At 34.2% G+C, this 21,110-nt stretch overlaps 1 protein-coding gene across 10 annotated transcripts in view; it reads right to left on the reverse strand.

Moving 5' to 3' along the window:
• The window catches only part of Slo (calcium-activated potassium channel slo), a 107,475-nt gene that overhangs the window by 32,292 nt on the left and 54,073 nt on the right, over positions 1–21,110 (reverse strand). For 4 of the 10 annotated variants that reach the window (XM_072003200.1, XM_072003194.1, XM_072003199.1 and 1 more), the window contains exons 8-12: positions 13,161–13,271; positions 10,608–10,713; positions 7,190–7,342; positions 6,034–6,189; positions 2,264–2,376 (exon numbers count right to left, since the gene is read on the reverse strand). In XM_072003200.1, coding sequence (XP_071859301.1) covers positions 2,264–2,376; positions 6,034–6,189; positions 7,190–7,342; positions 10,608–10,713; positions 13,161–13,271 — 639 coding nt within the window. Of the gene's footprint in view, positions 1–2,263; positions 2,377–5,510; positions 5,624–6,033; positions 6,190–7,189; positions 7,343–10,607; positions 10,714–11,982; positions 12,089–13,160; positions 13,272–18,878; positions 18,971–21,110 lie in introns of all 10 variants that reach the window. The other 6 variants (XM_072003196.1, XM_072003190.1, XM_072003193.1 and 3 more) reach the window with 3 other exon arrangements.

A 21,110-nucleotide genomic window follows, 5' to 3' on the forward strand; every position in this document is an offset into this window, starting at 1 on the left:
GTAATTATGAATCTTTCAATTGCTCTAGACAAATAAAAAAAAATAAAGTCTTATACGCAATTTGATATATGTTATTCTTACGATACTAAACGTTGACTTTATAACAATATTGAAAAGAAACATATAGACTCAAAAAATGAATATACAAATCAAGGTGAGGTAAGTAACGATTCTCCAATTGTTTTGAGCAATAAAGAAGAGGAAGAAGGTGGTAAAGAATTGGATAGAAAACAATACAGAATAGGCGTAAGGTATAAGAAATGTCAAAGAGTAAGAGTTGAAAAGAAATGTACTTAAAATAACTGATTGCTTTCTGTCGGCAAAATCCATTATATTGTTAATAGAATTTGTGTGTGTGTAGAATATATTAAGAAATGACCTACTTGGAATGTAAAACTGCGAACTCGTTCAGGATGTTTTCTATAATTCACGTGACGTGTTACACATTCAAAATTCGAGATTGAATGTATGCGACTGATATAAAGTAGAGAGCAGCAGGCATGCGTGTACAACGAACGTGTTTTGTTAAGAGAAGATTAGAACGCTACAACTAGGAACACACACTATAAGAAGAATAAAAATAGAAAGAAATCCCGTCTCCACCCCTAGAAGAAACTAATGCATAAAATGTCAAAAATATATACTAAGTGAAATTGAATTAATAGAATGAATAATAAATTTCGTTATTTTATATTGTACGAAGCCGTAAAGACGTCACTAAAAAACAAAATACAATCTTGTAGAAAGTATGCAGATTTCGTTAAACAAAATATTTCTACAATTATCTACAATTTAAACAATATATTAACGAGCACATTCCTCAATTAAACCTTAAATTTTCTAGATCTATTATATTTTCATACTATTACAGCTTTATATTTCCTTTACCTATATATATATATATATATATATATTTGATACTATATATTTCACAAATTTATATCTTTAAATAAGATTTCTTTAATATGCAAAAATATCCTGTCTTACTAGAGCAAACAAATGAACAAACATAAAAATATTTACAGAAATTTCCTTCCGTATAAAATATTTTCAAAAACTATTTATACTATTACTTTGTATGCTTTAGAAAGTTATAATTATATATCAAGATCTTAAAATATACACTTTTTCTAGTCGTCACGAAATCTGCATCGATCTGGCATTACTACTACTACAGTATAAAAAGGATTGGTGCAAAATTGTTTCAACAAATCGGTGGCAAATACCAGCGAGCTGGTTAAAACAAAAATAACAAATGTTACTATATCATAAAACGATTCTGCCCAACGTGGTGTAAGAAATTTCCAAAGATACATTCAAAATACCAAAAGTACCAAACAAAACAAAAACAAAAACTACGGCTAGCCAAAAGAGACTCCGATAGAAGAAAAAACGTTTAAAGGATCAAAAAATAAAACCGAGGTGAGGGGTGACAAATTCTAATCGCGTAAGAATATAATAGTATATATGTACACGTTCCACAACGGAGTATCAGAGAAGTACATTAAAAAAATGTGCGAGATCAACAATATAAACAGGCAGAGAAACAAAATCTCGCACTATAGTGTCATTTTATATGTGTGTACATGTTTTGTATATTTTATATGTTGTTCTATACAGTGGCTCGTAAAAGTATTTCGATCGTAGAAGACTTTTATGTATATACATATATTATGCCTGTTATAGAAAACATTTTGATATATCGTTAACACTGTAATATCACACGACTGTCATGATTACATCGATAAAATTTAAAAGCAATTTAAAAATGTACATAGATGTTACAAGACATTTACTGCTAACGTATGTACAGCAAAAAAATTAGTATATAAATGAACAGTCATTTTGAACATATAATAAGTCTTAAAAATGATTCTATTGAATATTCATTAAATACTTTTGATTTCTGCGAAATATATACTTGCACAAAATTCAGATTCTTTCCAAAGAATACTACCAATATAATCATGATAATCGTATCTGATTACGGTATTTACAAAATGTTCAAATGTCTTATATAATGCACATAATGTATTCATAAAGAGTTCTCATAAGCGTTCGAATACTTTCGTAGACCACTGTACGTACACATGTGTAATCTGTATAAGAATTGGTAAAAATTGATGAACGTATCGTTACGTTTGTTATGTCCGATGCTGCATGTTCGTATATAAGTAACGTATAATATGTTTGTGTATGCATGATGTTGTCGATATTGACATGTACTGCAAATGTATGACAACCAATGGCAGCGAGAACTTACTCGCTGGCTTGGGGAAATGTCATCCCGGTAAAGGACGGGGAGAGGGTTTCCGTGTACATCTCGCAGCCCGTGCCCTGCAGGTAATCATTCTGCCACGCCTGAGTATCCGGCGACTGAAACACCAACCAATCAAGCCCCACGTCATCAAACCTTTCAAAATCTACTAGATACTGACTGAGACCTGACACGAGGAGGGACGCTGACCCGTGGTCTGCATCTCGTCGTGCAGGCAAACAAGGTTGAATACATTGTTTCGCACGATTATTATCACGTCATGTCAATACGCCAGATTTATAATTTCTCGAGCAAACGAATTCATCGATAACAAAGACGATACGAAGTTGCAAAGGAACGGTCTAATTATCTTAGCTTTCTGGAAAAAAAGTTCGATTAACAGGTTTAATATAATATTCTACGAAATCTAGCTACGTTTCTTTTTTTCATATGACCTGTATGTAATTTTTAATATTTGAAGTGTGTTTTATTTCTTCGTGTTTTTCTTGATGGGCAGCAAAGATGGGAAGAGAAGTTGTTTTGCGCTGAAATTTTGTGTTTCGTTGATCCTCGCTGGATATATTCCAAATAAAATGAAATATGAACGTAGAACTAACATTATCCTCCATAATTCGTGACAGATTATGATGCACAGTTCGATCGTGTACGATCTTTGTTAAAATATAGTTCCTCGTAAATTGTACACCTAACCGCAATTACGTTGACTGATTGCAAGTCATCTGTCGCTCGTGATAGGCCGACATTGGCGATTGAATCGTTTGTAGCACTATAAGCACCATTTTATACACGATTGAGCCCTAAAACCCGTTAGCAACAAACAGCGCTCTTTTTACCGACACGACGCGTAGAAAATTCTGTTGATGTGAAAGTACCTTCGATCCTGAAGCATAAAATTGTCTTTCAAGACTGATCGAATCGCTAGCGAAATCGAGATTACACCTACTAGCTATAGTTCCTAATGCTTACCTATCATCCAGTTGCCGTTAATGCTCGTTGTTGTTGCAAATTTTCATTATACGTGCGATAAATTTTCGAATCGGACGATACCATGGAATATTAATCTTAATAAAGAATAAAATATTCATAAATTTAAGATATGAGTTAGGTTTGATGAAAGTTCTCCAAATATAAGAAACAACTCTCAATTCGGAATGATTATTTGCAACACCGTACCCTTTATGTATCCGTATTAAGAGATCAAATTTTTCCATACCAAATATTGTTCGTCGTTTGCTTTTTGAAAGCTTCAGCACTGATCATGTATTCTCATTTGAATAAAACTAAGAAATTTTCAGGAGGGACGAAGTTGTTTAATTTGGCTTTGGAATGGTTCATATATTTGATCTAACGTTTACGATACTTAGATACGCTTTTGACTTTTCGGAAAAAGGTTACCACATAATAAAAAGCTATCCGTAATTACACATTCGTTTCAATAGTCGTCGCATTTGTACAAGAATTGGATACGATCAGTTATTCAAAATGATGATATATACGCATGCTTCAATGGTCTTTCAAATTTCCAGATTCCAGTTGTTTTTCTAACTCAGAAATAAATGAAATTTACTCTGTGGAATTTCCTAACTAACTTTGATCCCTGATTTATATCTTGAATCGCATTCCTCATACTAGACAAGAAGAAAAAGGAACAGAATAACACCTTTTTATTTCTTCGACCACTTAAAATTATTTTAAAGAGAAACGTTCGATTTGTCGTGTCCTTCTAGACCATGGTACCCGATCGAATTCATATCGCACGTAAAACTTACAGAAAAAGAGTGAAAAATACAGAAACGTTACTGAAGCGATTAGAGGTGGCTTACATCGATTAGGTGTAGAGCACAGATACGTACTGTACAATATACAGTTAATACGTTCATTTAGTATAGATACAGATATAGATATAGATATATAGATATAATCCATATAATGTATATAGCGGAGTGGAGCGTAGTGAAAGACATAGGCGAGGCGAAGCTTTATCCCTTTTTTTTTCTTTCCGATTCAAGAGACTGTGAACCTTTCTCGAGTGATTCCGCCATCGTTACGTGGGTACAAAAAGAGCGCGAACTGGTCGACCGAATCTATGTTGCTCTGAGACAGGGATTGCTGCGGTGAGAATTCTTCAAGCAACTATACGTGCTTTTCTGAGAGGCCTTTTTTAGCCCAGCCATTCCAGATTCTACGTTCATTAAAGTGAATACTCCGCGAGAAACGAGAATATTTACGGAGCCAAGGAACCTTCACAACTAAAAAGTCCATTGGTTTCTTCGACTACCGCTGTGAACATCCTGTTATCTGTATCTTTTGATAAAGCTACGTCTCTCAACTTCTTAAGAAAAATTTCTAATATTAATATTATATTATAGTAATATTATTATATTAATATTATATTTTAGTAATGTTATTTTGATAGAAAGCTTGGACCAAATAAAAGTTACTCTTCTTGTTAATTATTTATGACAGGAACAGAATTGTTATCAAGAATACGAGAACTCGAAGTCAAAGAAATATGTGAATAATATATGAAACGAGTAACATGTTACATTATATATTTTTCAAATTTATCTTAAGCGATTGAAACTAACTGTTGACTGTATCTTGTAGGTTTTGTTCGATTTTAATATGCCATGAGATAATTAACCGATTTAATTTTTTACAATTTAAGCAATAATAAAAAAACCGTCTAATTATTTTTACTGTTATAAAGAATTCATTTAACAAATTTAGTCATAAGCCTGGAACCCTATATTTCAAAATGCAGTTACGTACGTAAAAATTTGTAATATCGTTTCGATATACATACTATAAGAAATTATAAGAATTTCTGAATAAACATTATCAATATGTTTTTAGGAAAATAAGTACCTTGATTCGAGTCTTCGTTAAAAAATCATAGCAATATGAAACGTAACAGAAACTATTAAAATACGATATGATACAACGAAACTACATATTTCTTGAATTTGGCAAATTATCGAGCGTCCTAGTCGATCACTCCTCTGTATATTAGTAATTAATTATATCTTAGCAAAAATAATTCAAAAGGAATAAAGAAGAATTAATCAGATCTAATATAAACTGATAAAATAGTTATCGTATTTAGTGAATTGTTAATACGGAGAAATATAATTATACAACGACTCCACACAAACGAGCGGAACCACAGAATCTCGTCTCTTGAATCAGATATGCAGGTATCTGTTGGATGTTGGATTGGTCATGGACTTACTCAGTGGCTTTGGCAAAGGGCATTCCAATGAAGGTAGGGCTCAGTGTTTCGGTGTACATCTCCATTCCAGTTCCACGCAGGTAGTCATTCTGCCAAGCCTGCATATCGGGTGACTGGTACCAATCAACCAACCATTTCTAAATTACACACGCTCCTATGCATGTACGGATTCGCGCGTTTGCTCACAGTGACACAAAGATTTCACATCTCGATATTTCGTTCTTTATTCAATTTGCGTATATTTCGTACTCGAATTGGAACTTGATATAGCCGGAAGATAATAATGTTCCAACACTAAACATAGTGTCTAATATATTTTTGAAGACAATGAATGTTGAAATAGAAAATAACATTGTTGTCGATCATCGGTTATATAAAATCATGAAATAAGAAGCAATAAAGATCACGGGATCACTGTGAACAATTTAACAATGAAAAACCTAAGGAACCTTGTTCACACATGCATAGATGAAAAACTCGGCAGATTTTCAGTCTGTCGTCCGTAGAACGACATTCTACTGACCGTCTTGAAGGAACGCATGGCGAAGAGATTGGCCATCATCGTGCTGAAACCCGGCGCTAGACAGGACTGTGCGATGAAACCCAGCTTCAATTCGGCTAGGCAAATCACGTCGTCGCCCTGTTTCCAGTCCCATGATGGAATGTTTAGTAAGTAGGCCTACAATGGAAGATTATAAATCACCGTAGTAATGTTTGCCATACACCGTGCTTTTGTAGGATTCAATAAGTTTAACATTTATTTTAACATAGTTGTACAATCTGAGCTGTCATGAATTCTGATCGTTCAAGACTACGTAGCTCGGTGGCATCATTTTTAAAGACAATTATTATTTTTCAGAGAAATTTTATAGATTTGCAACAGCGTATTTTTGGAAACTTGAATGACTTTTTGGAAAATATACACTCAAAAATTTGGATTCGATTCTAATATTGAAAGTTTATAAAAAGAAAACAGAACTGAAAATAATGTAGCTCGCCAGACGTTACTAGAACGCTAGTATCAATGTACCCGTTGGATACAGAAGATACAAAAAAAAAAGAATATGAAGTATGTTCGCAGATACAGAGGATACAAGAAAAATACCAATAATTACTATACACAAGAAGTGCTGCAGGCCAGAGCTTTCGTGAGTATCTCGACTTTTGTGGTCATACCTCACAGCTACGCTCCGCCCCCAGGGGGTGGCTCATCAGGGGGTGGCGAGCTAGATAAATTGCACTGTTGGCTTTTTATCGGTTCATTCGGAAAAGGTGTAGAGATTACAGTCTCGATTCTTTCGATCTTAAGGAATTTTATTTTCCAGCCTTCTCTTCTCGATATCAAATAATATAAATACAAACTAAGCAAACTACATACAAAAATAAGAAACATTTCAACTGTCGCTAAAAAGCAAAGGGAAACTAATTGCAAACGCAACTTTACCTTTGTCGTACTAAAATTCTTAAATAAATAAACTTAAAAATAAAAGTTTATCTAACGTGGCAGCTTAAGAAGTATAAATATAAAGTATCTTCGTAAGTTTTCCATAAATTTCCATCGTCCAAAGTTTAATTAAAATACCAAAATACGTCATTTCAATAATGTTCAAACAAAAATGTTATATAGCTGAGACAGGAACATGAGTTATGAATTATCAAACGATTCGTAGAAGAAATACCTTGTTGTGATATTGCATTAATTGAATGATAACGCGAATGTCATCCGAGTAATTCTTGATGGAGATGACACGCATGATGTTTGCCGCGTCTTCCGCATCTGGATCTTGACAGTACTTGTTCGCCAGTACCAAACACGCATCTGCCTCGTGGACCTAAAAAGGATCGAACCATTTTGTTCTACGTTGCTTTTTTAACCGAACAATGAATCGAAGGAGGTGTATACATATTTTGGGATAAGGTTGATGGTTAGAAAGCAATTGCAAAATAGAAACTGCTTTTGAACAAATTTGAAACTAAGAAATCGTAGCGAAAGAAAATCGTAGCGCAAAACTTAGTCTGTTTGATCGGTTTTATTCAATACGAGTATAGCAATTATATAAATAATATCAAATGTTCGATACATTGCTTTCGAATCTGGGATACAACCTAGTGAATGTTCGAAATTAGTGAATAATTAGAAAAGTAAAATCCGCCATATGCGCGGTATAATATGATTTTCTAATCAAGTGAAATGTATCGGGGTAGAAATGAAGGAAGGAAGACAAAAAGAGCATGGAACAACTAATCTCTGATTACATTGAGTATGCAGGAATATGCAGCTACGTCTCAAAATTTTATTGTAAGCGTTAACTAGTAAATGTTACTATGCGTCGTAGACACGTAGGAACAAATGCACTTTTTCAAAAATCGACATGCTTATATTTAGAAAAGAATCTTCAAAAATGAATATATTTTGTTAAGAATTTTTATTGATATCTTATTAATATTGTGTCCTGATTTACTATTAGACTGGATTTTTATACATTTATAGGAAATTTAAAAGTACAAAAATGTCTGGAATTTACACAATATGCAAGAATATATAAAATATTGAAAATACTCATTTCAACATTTCAAAATATGAGTTTACATATATATTCGAGCGCAATCTAAGTATTATATTATACAAATATAAATGCACGTATCTCCGACGCATTTTGAAAACAGTAACAAAGTAGGAAAGCAAATTGTTGCGACATTCCTTAAATACATGTGAATCAAACGACGCATCGCTAAAATTCATGGTATCAAAGTATTGTCAACATGCTCATCTACTAATCTGACGTAAATTTAATCGTTGTAAAAGAAATATTGTACAAATAGCCAAGCATACTATTCTGTCATATTTTTTTTTTTTTTTTTTCTTAATGCAGAATCTATATGATATACTTAATGGAGAATCGTGACTCGCTGTTATAATGGAAAACTAAGTCTCTAACAGAAAGTAAATTCTTAGAAAGTATAATTATTTACTTAAACTCCATTCACAAGCACTTACCCACCTGGATTGACACGTAGACACGACATGGTTGTTATCCAAAGGTAGTAAACAACCGTCGAGAGAGTTTTTTTCACATAATTTCACACAGACGACAGAACGTATGCATGTTAACACGCGTTAGAAGAAACTAAGAATATTTCCTTTACGAGATCGAACATTTTTCGCTGGTCCCTGGCGAAATTTGATCGAAGAATCGAATTTAATTGCAACGATACAGTTGTACGGAAATATTCAAAATGTTAATGTTCGTTATGAAACTTTTACTACGAACGTTCATGAAGTATCATGTATGTTTGTTCGATTAAACTTGTACGAGCTATTACATATTGACGGAACACGAAAGCAGATGACAGCATAGAAAGCGCGTCAAAGGGATTCCATGAAACATCGTCAATGTGCACAGAAGGGAACATACAGGCAACAACCATTTTGGAACAACAACATTTGTCCTTTCGCAGAATGTCAATTTTCGAACGACTACTAATTATTAGAAGCAGCAACCATGACACTATATCCTCGTACTTTTTGTGATTAATAATATGACGATGACTAAAGCAGCATCTAGAATACATGTCTCGTTTTGACTATCATTCACATAATAAAGTAGGGACCAAATGAGAGATGGTTCTAATTAACCTCCGATTTTTTTTCTCTTTTTTTTTATGTGAGTGCTTTTACGAACGTGACAGAAACTTCATTCAATTCTTCATTTTCCAAAAATTAGTCTATTAAATTTCCAAAAATTAGTCCTATTTTAAAACATTTGATATTTTCATAGAAAAATATTCAAGAATTTAAGAAATCAAATACCATTGACGAGTAAGTTTGAAAATATCACGTGTTAAACTTCATACGTTGTTACATACGTTATTAAGAAGTAAGATGGTTTCCATTATCTTAGAGAAAAATATAAAATCAGATAAATGGAGGAAGCGAAATGATGTAACGAATGTTAGAAACCTCCGACTGACCATCAAGTTCGGAGTAAAATTACAAATGGTTTGGGAATGTCAATGATACTGAAAATGTAATATTTATAAATAAGAAAATGGGTAAAGGGAGTTAAGTGTTAAAGAAAGTTCATAAACAGTGAAACTTTTAACACATATTGTCAAGAGGCATAAAGTTCAAAGTACAAGTATAATACTACGTCATGGAAGCTGCTACGACACAAACGGAGGAATACGACAATTCGATGATCCTGTGGATGTTGAGCACAAAGATGTATATCTATGTACATATATATATATATACACATATATGTATGTATGATATGACCAATTAATCTAAAAACATTTTTGGAACATTTTTGAGGCAATTAAAAATACATAAAAATTCTTCACAACGAAATATCAGAAAGAAATTTCATAAAATTAGTCCTTTTAAATGCAGTGACTTTATATCCTTTAGACAAATCTTAGTGTCTTGCATAGGACACCGATTGTTATAAATGGTCGTGAATAAATTGCGGCTTTTTTTGCGACATTGAAATCCATTTCACTGAAGTCCATTTTGTACATTTTCTACATAAATTTTTTCATAATTTTATTTTTATATTAGTTTTCCGCGTAGAATCGAAAAATCTCGGTTAATATTGACTAAACATCAACTACTTTTAATTACACGCCTCGGTAAATGTCGAAAGTTCAGTATCAATAATCGGTATTTTTTATTTTAATTTAATATTTAAATTTTATTTTAATATGTAGCTAAAGGGGGTCACTTTCATAAAATAATTCTAACTAAAGTTCACGGAATTTGTAGGTACTATGAACAAACATTAAATAAAAATTGAATCATAAAAATTGTCCTCATTGTTATCATAAATTGAAACAGAAAACAGAATAAGTTACAGATTGAATGCTTTTCGCCAACGATACGCAGCCCAATTTTCAACAATTTTGTTACTACTGTGGTCAGATTATACACACGTACATATATATATATATATACATATGTGCACAGTGGCATTCGCCAAATAATACACAGGTTGATACAAGTCGGTGTAATTATTATAGGTTTTGTCTTGCATGTTCAGAAGAGATAGGGAATCGAGGATTATTATTTGATTTGAACAATTAGAGTATCAGACTCACCTTGACCCTTTGCAGATCAATGGGGTTCATGATGGTCCCCTGAAAGAACTCCACGGTGGTGAAGTGCCGTTTGAATAGTCCCTCCAGCTCGAGATCTGGTGGTTTCCTAAATGGCACGGGCCCGACAAAATGATACGTTTCTTTTCATAAATAATGTTCACCTCAGATATCGGTGGACGCCTTTTTTGCGAGATTTCTCGCTGAGTAGGCCGCCAGAGATGGGCGGAGATTCGACTTATAATGTAAATGGTGTAAACGTAATAATGCTGTCGTGTTTGTCAGACCTTCGAGGAACAGCAGCCATCAAAAGCTTCTAAAGGCTTTATCGATACATTATCTACGTTTCATCATTTGAAAAAAAAGAGAAATTAAGTACACTTCCTCGGAAGTCAAGGATATACGATATATATATATATATATCATGTAGTATAATAGATCTAAGTAAGTCTCTACTGCACGCTGATTCGGCTCCATAGCTCATTACAGCATACCATGCAGTCACAGGCAATTGCTTTCTACGTATAAATCGTACATATATGCGTGTAGTATGTATATACACCAACATATATTATATATATATAAAGTGATTTTTATAAATGATTAAATGCGGTTCTCTGCGTAACCTCGGAATATATGAAGAAGCATTTTGTTCGAAATATTCGTTCCTAAGAGTGATGTCATACGATAAAAACGACTGTTTCATAGACGATGGTGAGGATAAGAATATTAGTAAATGGTGAGATAGATATACGTTCTTTTAATAATTTCTAGAGTGACAACAGCTCTTGAGCTCCAAGATAGAAAATATATCAGAAAGAATGTAATTCGTGGTCGAGATTGAAAAATACATTCTTGAATGAAGCAAATTATTCCTTTCAAGGTTTTTCTGTAAGACACCCTCGATGAATTCTTAAAGTACTTCATCATATCTGATCAATTATTCCAATTGTTCGTCGTTACATGACACCACAAGGAAAAGTCTAATACCTAGATCCCAAATAAATAGCGGTCAACCGTATAATTAGTAACATGAAATAGAAGAAGAATAGAAGAAAGAAAGAAGGTTGTAGAAATACAAATCGAAAGAAGTAAAGAAGAAGATGTATAAACCTGGCTACAACTAAGAACGCATACGTTTTTTATGTACACTTCCACGTCATGAATTAAAATACGCATAACATATAGACATCTATATATCAGACATCTATATCGTTCGATCGATATAAGATTAAATTGTTGAGTAAATAACCGCACAAAAACCTAAAAAACTACAAGGAAATAAGAAGCACGAGCGGCCACGCAAAGAGGAAATTGGTATTAGGTTGTTTGATTTGGTGGAGGTTTTCGTGTGATGGTTGTTTTAGGTTCAGGATACCTTGACACGCTCCAGGTCCACAGCATTCATCATAGTGCCCTGAAAAAACTCCACGGTCGTGTAATGCCTCTTCAGGAGACCCTCCAATTCGAGATCTGGCTCTTTCCTGGAAACACAGATCACTCCTTACGACAATGACGATCAGACCATCGTGTTCGAACAATCAAAACCGTGCATCGGCGCACCGGGTGCCCTTGGCTTCCCTTACTTTGTACATTTCTCTGTGCATTCAGCTCTCTGTTGACAATGAAAACAGTTAACCTCGAAAATTCAATCTTCAATTAATATTCGTATTAACCCAAGTGAGAGAAATTCCGGTTTGAAAATGAGAGATAACGAAAATAAACGTCAAGTCGATAGGGTCTGATCGTCTTTGTTCGTATAACCGCTGGAAAGCTAATATAATTGGGAAACCTACCGAAATCGGTGAGCCTACACTTACCTCAGTTGTCACATCATTATAATACTACAAGCTATGGTTATTCTCATTTCATGAAAATCATCGATATCGCATGACATTGTTCGATATGACTGCTTATCGGTAACGATTACAGTAGCAGACTTACTTAATTTTGTATTGGTTAACGATTAGCACATATAACACATCGTGATATTTAAGGTAATTGATTGTGAAGAGACATTAAGATGTAATTTTGATAGTAATTGGATTTGTATTGTACAAGATCGATCTCATATTTGTATTAAGTTATTCGACAAGTAAGATTGGATATGGAAAGAAATGTGTCATCCTGTATAATCGTATAATAATCTGTCTGCAATGTACATAACACTATGCACGTAGGAAAGTACACTGCTGAAAACAATTAGGGGATCCCACTTTGATTTTTATATCGCTATTTGTATCTATATATTCTTTCGAATATAACGTGTGTCTAATAACGATCGTCTTAAATTTAATCGTTATTGTAGTACAATCGATCTAACAAGCCCGTAGGGTTCCTTCATTTGCTTGATTGATGCAATGAATCTGTTTAGAGCAGCGATCCACTAATTACGTTGAGCAGTCTAATTGTTCTATGTAAGAAAAGGTCAAAGGTTAATGTCTGTTATAGATAGATCAATCATACAGTGGTTCGTTGACCAACATGAGATCAAACTAGGAGAAAAATGCACGAGGTCTTATTAGGTATAGTAAAATATCGGATCGATAACCATACCTATGCAAGAAGACAACTTCCACGTCGACGTCCTCGCGATCCTCGTGCAAGAAGTCCTTGAGGAAGTGCGAGACTGATTCGTAGGTGATGTGGCCACACACGACAATATGTCTGCCAACACAACGAACGAATTAGATTCCACTCCCGGTTAAGTACAGACAGTCGAAAATAAAAAAAAAGATAAAAAAGACTTACAAGCAACTACCATGTGTACACGCTCTATATATAATATACATACATATGTATCAACCGACTAACGATTTCGTTACGTTTTTCTCTCTCTGATTACCAGCCAGCCGCTTTTCTGCTGTTTCCATTTGCTTTTCTTTCTTTGAACACGTTCCTCGAGAGGGTACACTTGTCGCGATGCCGCTCGAGGGCGTAAATACGGTCAAATGAATCTGCGCGAGAGCAACACAACCGAGTGAGAAGAGAAAAAAATATGGATATCGTAGAGAACATTTTTTTTTTTCTTTTTTCGTACACCATTTTAGTCTGCTGCCACAATAAAGAATTTCGGCTAGAAAAACCGCGTCGATTGATCGAATGCGATACGTCCGTTCGAATGAAATTTAGAATCAAATTATACACTTTGCAAACGTTGCAAAAAACTATTGCTTGACAATTAAGAAAAATCGCACGTACTCCCGTTTACTTTTCTTTTATATATGTATATATGTATAAAACAATATATATATATATATATATATACATGTAACGTAGACGTAAATATAAGTAGAACTAATTAATGGACTAAACTTACCAGAACTGCGATAGGAATTGGAGTGAGTCGTTTTAGCCAACTAATGCGATCGAATAATTACGCACACGCGCTCGCGCTAGCGAGCACGCGCGCGCACACACAACATACGTAGGTAAATCATCTGTGCTAGACATTCAGTTATACAGACAAAAGATAAACATGACAAAAAGAACTGGATGAAATACGTAAGAGTGCAGGCTCGTTGACGTTCGATCCTTGCAATCAAGTTACAAGCACAAGATTCACTTTTTTTAAATCTCTAATCGTGTTAATTCTACGTGCGGTGTGAATTAATAATCACATACTCTTGCTAGTACAAAGTAACTCATACAAAATACTGCTTAGAGTGACGATAACGTGTTAATTGCATCGAATGAGAAAAAAAAAATTCGCCATAGACATTCCATGCCCAATCCTCTCTACTTGATGGCATCTAATGCGAGGCTCATCGTGAACTCAGCAGACACAGGCTGGTTTGCGCGATTATACGATGTTCCACGATTAAACTCAATGCAGACGAACGAGTTTCGCGTGCTTTCCAACAATCTATCGTAATCGATCCACTCGCTACAAATGAACGATGCAACATTGTTGCGATTTCGCAGTGGTAGCGCTATATGATCCAGCAATTTTATATTTTTGCGTTATTATATTTCGTGTGTGTCGCTCTCGTGCGTGTTACATCATTGAAAATATAATTTCACCAAATCACAAAGCGTCACTGTCGTGAAACCGCACTGTTATATCACTGATTTGACATTATTAAAACATTAAAGCATCGTCGTGCTTAAATATAATTATTATATTTATATTTATGTATATTCGTGTGTATCTACACAATTATCGCGAATCCATAAAAAAATCGTTCGTCTGCGTGGAATCTTAATCTGTTATAAAAATATCAAAAAAATAATAAACACACGGATCTTGTGTGCCACTGAATCCAGCATGGGCCAGAACAAATGAATATCAATAATTAGGCCTTACAGATGAGGTTATTCTTTAATCTACTATACGGGGCCGACGCTTTGTTACGTGAATGTCGAGACGTGAGTGTCGTGTATTTATGAGATAAGTTATGAGTATATCGTGTATAATTTCCTAGAATGGAGAGAGTCGCGTGTCGTTCGAGTCCTATTGCCCATGTAGAGAGAACAAATCGAATGTGGAAAAATGTTCGCACGTCGAGTTCGCACAATTCGAACTGTTACTCTTGGCAAATATTATTCACCGATCGATTTATACATAACTGACGATGCGAACCGGGAAAATCATTTGAAGGAGTACATCTCGTATCGAGCTTGATGCGCTTCTCTATTTATCTCGCGGTCGAGTGCGTCACAAAAAAATTCGCCGCAAGTTCGTGCCTGTCGGAAAATTGTGTTTAACCAAATTTCTCGAAGAACATATTACCGATCTGATGATAAAATCGCACGAATGATAAAAATCGAGCAAAAACTGAACATACACAGTGAATACATTCGACGAGTGACACCTTAATATTGTCACTAGGACGCTGCTCGGTGTATCGAGTAGTACGTGCAACGATCAACAGTACCGCCGTTAATTAATGTCTCTGTGTGCGTATAAGATCAAGATGACTATGAATTATACAGAGTGAGTTGAGATAAATAGGTTGCAAAATGCCTTTCACAATAAGAGACGAAAACAAGGGAGAAGAATTCGACAAATTCGCCGTATTGTTATTTCTTCGGGGATCATTGCTTTCAAAGTTATCCACGTTATCACTGCCTCTAAATAAATCTACAGGTTTCTTTTTCTCGATACGTTTCGACGAAAATCTTTAATCTTCACCATGATACCGTTCGGACGATTCAATCTATCACGAGCCATTTATTTTTACACCACAGATCTCTTTCAACAAAAGGAAAAAGCTAACGTGCGAGAAGAGAGGAAAACCTATTATTTCGGAAAACTCGAAAAACCTGAAAGTCCAACTGGAAGTCAGAAAAAAACTGAAAAAATAGTTTCTGTATTTTATTAATATTGTCACGTAGAGAAAACGCGTCGTTGCCAAAGGACATCGATTTAGCTCGTTTGTAACTGTATCTTTTAACCTTGTACATTTGAAATTTCATTAACGTTAGCTACAACATGCAAGGGGGAAAACATATAGATTCATTTAGGAAGAGATTGATAACCTTGGTAACTCTGAAAAAAATATTCATAACAACGATAATCTAGATGTTTTATGGAGCGTATGGTTTATTCCGTGTTGGCTCACTCTGCACACTCGTATGCGTAAATCGTGTATAAGTATATTTTCATTTACATAATTGAAAGAACTCTAATTACCGGTGGTGTTGAGTTTATTGTTTGTCTTACAAAACAAGCGTAATCTCGCTAACGGAAATTATAAAATGATGTTCAATTTAAGAAGGATGTTATATGTATGGCTATACAAAATCGTCCCTAATCTAAAACATACGATTGTTGGCCCATTGACAATCCCTTCGTAAAACCTGAATAGCGCGTGACACATGATTAGCAATATATAAGTACATATATGCGTATACATACAGCTTTATATAAGTGTATTGATGATATACGTATATAAAGCGTATACAGGGTGAGTCATATAAATTGTTACGCAAAGTAATCTCGGAGACTGCCAGAAACGTTATTCCTTTTTTACATTATTATGTAATAAATATTTCGTATCATTGGAAATGCTGTTATTGCATCCGAAGAACAAAAGAAAGTTAGTTATAAGGATTGAATAATCGAGGCAACTGAAAACGAAGGTGAAGGATATCTTGCACAAAGAATACTCGACAATCAACATAATTAATATGTATATATTTTTACTTATTTTTAATATATATAAAGATCTAGAATTTATTAGCTCTTAATAATGGATGTATCGAAATCCGCTAATTTTTAATAATGAACTTATAACAATTGATCAGTTTCTTAGGATATAACATAATGAATATATTAATATTTCATGCACTGCTATAGCTTATTTGATCAAATAAACGCAAAAAAATTACGAATTTAAGAACATATATACGAATAATGGCACAACATTTTTTGGAACTGGTAAATTCCAGAAGAATAATTATACATCTGTAGAATTAGTTATAAATAACAGAAATTTAATTTAATAATACAATTTAACTATCATGTTTCTCCTACTTGAAATAGTTAAAAACATGGAGCATTTCGTTTTGTTCCCTAGTAGATCCAATAACATTATTCGATTTGCTACATTTGCATGGGACGAGTCACAGATATCTTGTGAGAAATTATTTGTAGCAATTGTTGCCAAAAGCAGTATTTTTTACACTTTCGATATTTTTATCTCCCAGTTACTAAATATTTGTTATATGTACAACATAAAGACAATACGATAAATCCTAGAAAAAATAATTACACTGGTGTGCTTATTAGTTCCAGAGAAACAAATCTGTAACAATTCACATGGTCCATCCTGTGAGCTTATAATCCAAGGCGGAATTTCACTTTACCACTGTCCTTTCTCCAAGATTTACACGTAAAAACAATAATTAATGCTGTCTAAAACACCAAGGTTATTACACTTAAGTATTGCAACTTTAGGCCATATACATATATATGGTCTAAATATTAGTTGAAAATGCAGGGTACATGCTGGGCGTTGACCCTTTGCACTCAGAGAGAAATACAGCTCCAACGTACTTATTTATATATTTTCTGTGCTCTGTGCCACGTCCACGAAACATGATTGTACGAGTGGTAGATATTTGTCGCCAAACACGAACAATTTGACAATTTCATTGTACGATAAAAACACGCACAACGATTGGATACGGAAATCTAATGTCAAGTACATTATGGCGTCAAGGTAGCGATACATTCTTCTACGCTTAGGTTATTCGGATGAATTGATCTTTTCACTTGTTATGTAATTGCAGTTAAGAGAATCGTTATTATGTCAACTAAATGAAATTCGAAAAACGAGGAATGCAAATTAATTCATTATTACACAGTCATTGTTTCCTTCAAAGTATAACTTTCGTCTTTAATTAAAAATAAAGGATTCAAAATATGAAAAAAAAGAAAATAAAATGGGTATTACCCATAGATTTCTAATATTTTTAATTAAAATTTCATCCAGATGAATTTCTTTATATACCATTCGCTCCTCGTTGTTCGTGAAAATTCGAGGAAACTAGCGCGATAAAGCCGTATTTGTCCCAAGTGCGGTCAAGTAAACAAACAAGCTAACACCAGTTACTGGGGTATGGTGAATCTGAGATGGTAATTGGACTAGCTGGTTGACTGATAGTGTCGGTGGACAAGGGGTAGGGAACTGTGTTCTCGGGGACTGTGGAAGCACGGTTGCATTAACGTTCACTGACAACTAGTTCGAAGAGCAGATACTGAACTGCAATTCTGCGATTCTAAATCATTGCCTCTATACGTGTATAATATAATATATGTATATTTATATATTTACTCGCTAATACCGTAAATATATAAATATAATACGTTTATATATTTATAATGCATCATATACGTGTGTATGTAACGCGCGTGCTCGTGCCCACGCGTACGTGTTATGTATATTATGTTTACACGTGTGTTGGGTGTAAATATAAAACGTAACGGGCAATCCAAGGAATTTCTTTTTCAGGCTTGTCGATGTAAAAGATATAGTATTCTATTCTGTGTATCTGTGACAATAGAAACATATCAAGGGGTCGTGTAGGTAATCTGACATCGAGGCAAATGCGATCGTGTGTTAAGTACTTTAGATGTCCAGGTGCATACGGACAAAAAATATGGCAAATTTCATGATGTCGTGCTGGAGACAGGGAGAAGGCTATTGTAGGAAGATTCAGGTGTACATCATATACAAGAAGGGGGATAGTATGAACAGTTTGGTAGTAATTAGGACTGCGAAAGGTGACTCAACTCGGGAAAGCTAGTTGGTTGGCTGTGTCTCTCACCTGCGACCTCGCTCGTTCTTCAAAGTGCCGCCATACTTGTTTCGCGTCCCGATCAGGTCAATTATCTCGGGGATACAACTGGCGAATATGGCCTACACCACGTGATAGAACAGAACACAACACTCGCATCAATACACTTGTGTGACAAGGGTGGCAATTTGTATGCTTTATTTTTTTGTTTCTCTTTTTTTTTTACATAAGACTCGGTCATGTTTTCTTTTTTTTTCTTTTTTTTTTTTTTTTTTTTTTTTTTGGTGAGATCCGGTATCGTCTCGTCCAGTCGAAGTGATCGCTAAATGCGTCGTACACAGGTGGTACCTTAACTAGTTTTTTTTAGTGGGTTATATTTTTTCTTTTTTTCTGAGCTGGCGAGGGGGAGGAAATTTGCACTTATGACGGAAGTAAGTTTTGGCTCAGCTACGGGCTGCGCGGCCACTCATAGAGACACGATTAACAGTGCTGTACCGCTATGCGTGCCACGGCCCAAATAGTTAATAGATATGGAAACGAACACGTTCCAAATAAAGGGCGGGGTAGGTAGGCTACCTACACCTAGGTCCTACACTCCTACACCTAGGCCTAACGATAACTACACGTGCCGACACGTCTACCTAGTCCATTGGCAGGTAGTTCGTATGTATTCGTTGAATTTTGCGCGAATTCTTCGATACAACAGGATTCGTTTTCCCTTTTTCTTTTGTTTTCTGTTTCTTTTTTTTTTCGACGGTTATATTTCGTTTCACTAGCTCTTCACAACGAAAAACAATCGCTTCTACCTCTATGTGGATACGTATGAACGTCGATGAACGGATCGAGAAAGCTTTAGAAGAACATTTTCTTTTTTTTCCTTTTTTGATACAAATCTTTCTTATTTTTCTTTCTTTTTTTTTGTTTTGTTCTGTACGTACGAAAGAGTACAGCAACTCCCTGTGGTACGAGATATCGTATCGAACAAAGCCGTTTTACCGAAACGAAATTTATAAGGAATTCGAAAGAAGATATTCCTATTTGACGAGGGTACGGTGTCATTGCATGACTCGATATATCGAAGTTATTCTAGTCATTGGCCTCGTGAGATCGAAAGACGCGTTTCAATGTGCACTGTATCGTTGCCGCACGATAGAAAGTATTAATGCACTATTCTAATTTTAGTTAGAGAGCAGTTAGCGAGCGATGTTAGCGTCTGATTAGTTTATCACTCGTCTATATTAGCGCTTCACACAATCGATGTAGCTTTTAGAAATGTACGAAATAGCAAAAGTAGACATAGTTAGTATCCTTAGAGTATCATTTCGGCTATGCCATATTATCGCAAATGTTAATGCGATTCTCTTTCTTCCTCTTCTCGAAGCGATCATAGAATATTCTCGATGTATGTGTCCATTTCATATATGATATACTGTCGAACTCGAATGACAATTTCGAAGCTAGTGCACGTCCTATAATTCTACAATCTTTTTTATATTCTTTTCTCTTTTTTTAAGAAGAAAAAAATCGTCGATCGGCCTCTTTGGATTTATAAAATAAATTTATTGAGTCAGGTGTATTATGGTCGATGAATGAAAGATTCCTTCGCCAAAAGAGAGATACTATTGCTTTTTTCAAACGTTCATTTGTACGATAGATGGTAAATTGACTAAATGATAAACTTGATGTTATAAAGAATTTACTTAGACAATATAAAACAGTTTATAAGTGTATGATGTTAAGATGAAACTGTCATTATAATATTAGTTAAAATTTATAGCGATGATGACAATTAAATTCGATTAATGATGTACAAAAGTAACTATACGTATGTATTAAATTCAATTCGTTATATGAATTCATTATATAATGATATATATATATACGAATCCAAAAAATCGTAGTTATATAATGGAAATTTGATCAAGATTAATTTCTAGAATTATCTCAACCTTGGCTTAGATCTTTCACTTGTTCAAATTAACAATACATCTTCGAAATAATCACAGTTTTATTAAAAATACAAATATCCATACTTTTTTCTATGTCGACCACGTAAAATAGCAGTTCTCAATCAACATATTGCAAATGTACAAAAATGTTTATGAAATGTTTCTGAAATGAAAAACAATATATAATACAAAAGATTTCAGAATATTGTGCATCCAAAAATATACAAGTTTATATACAATATTTCAAATGTAAAAATAATAGATCATGAGAGATGATGAAAGAACCATTTCTTATCTAATATACATATTTCAT

This window comes from Bombus fervidus, chromosome 5 (genome assembly GCF_041682495.2).
Source record: "Bombus fervidus isolate BK054 chromosome 5, iyBomFerv1, whole genome shotgun sequence".
In the NCBI taxonomy this organism is placed as follows: domain Eukaryota; kingdom Metazoa; phylum Arthropoda; class Insecta; order Hymenoptera; family Apidae; genus Bombus; species Bombus fervidus.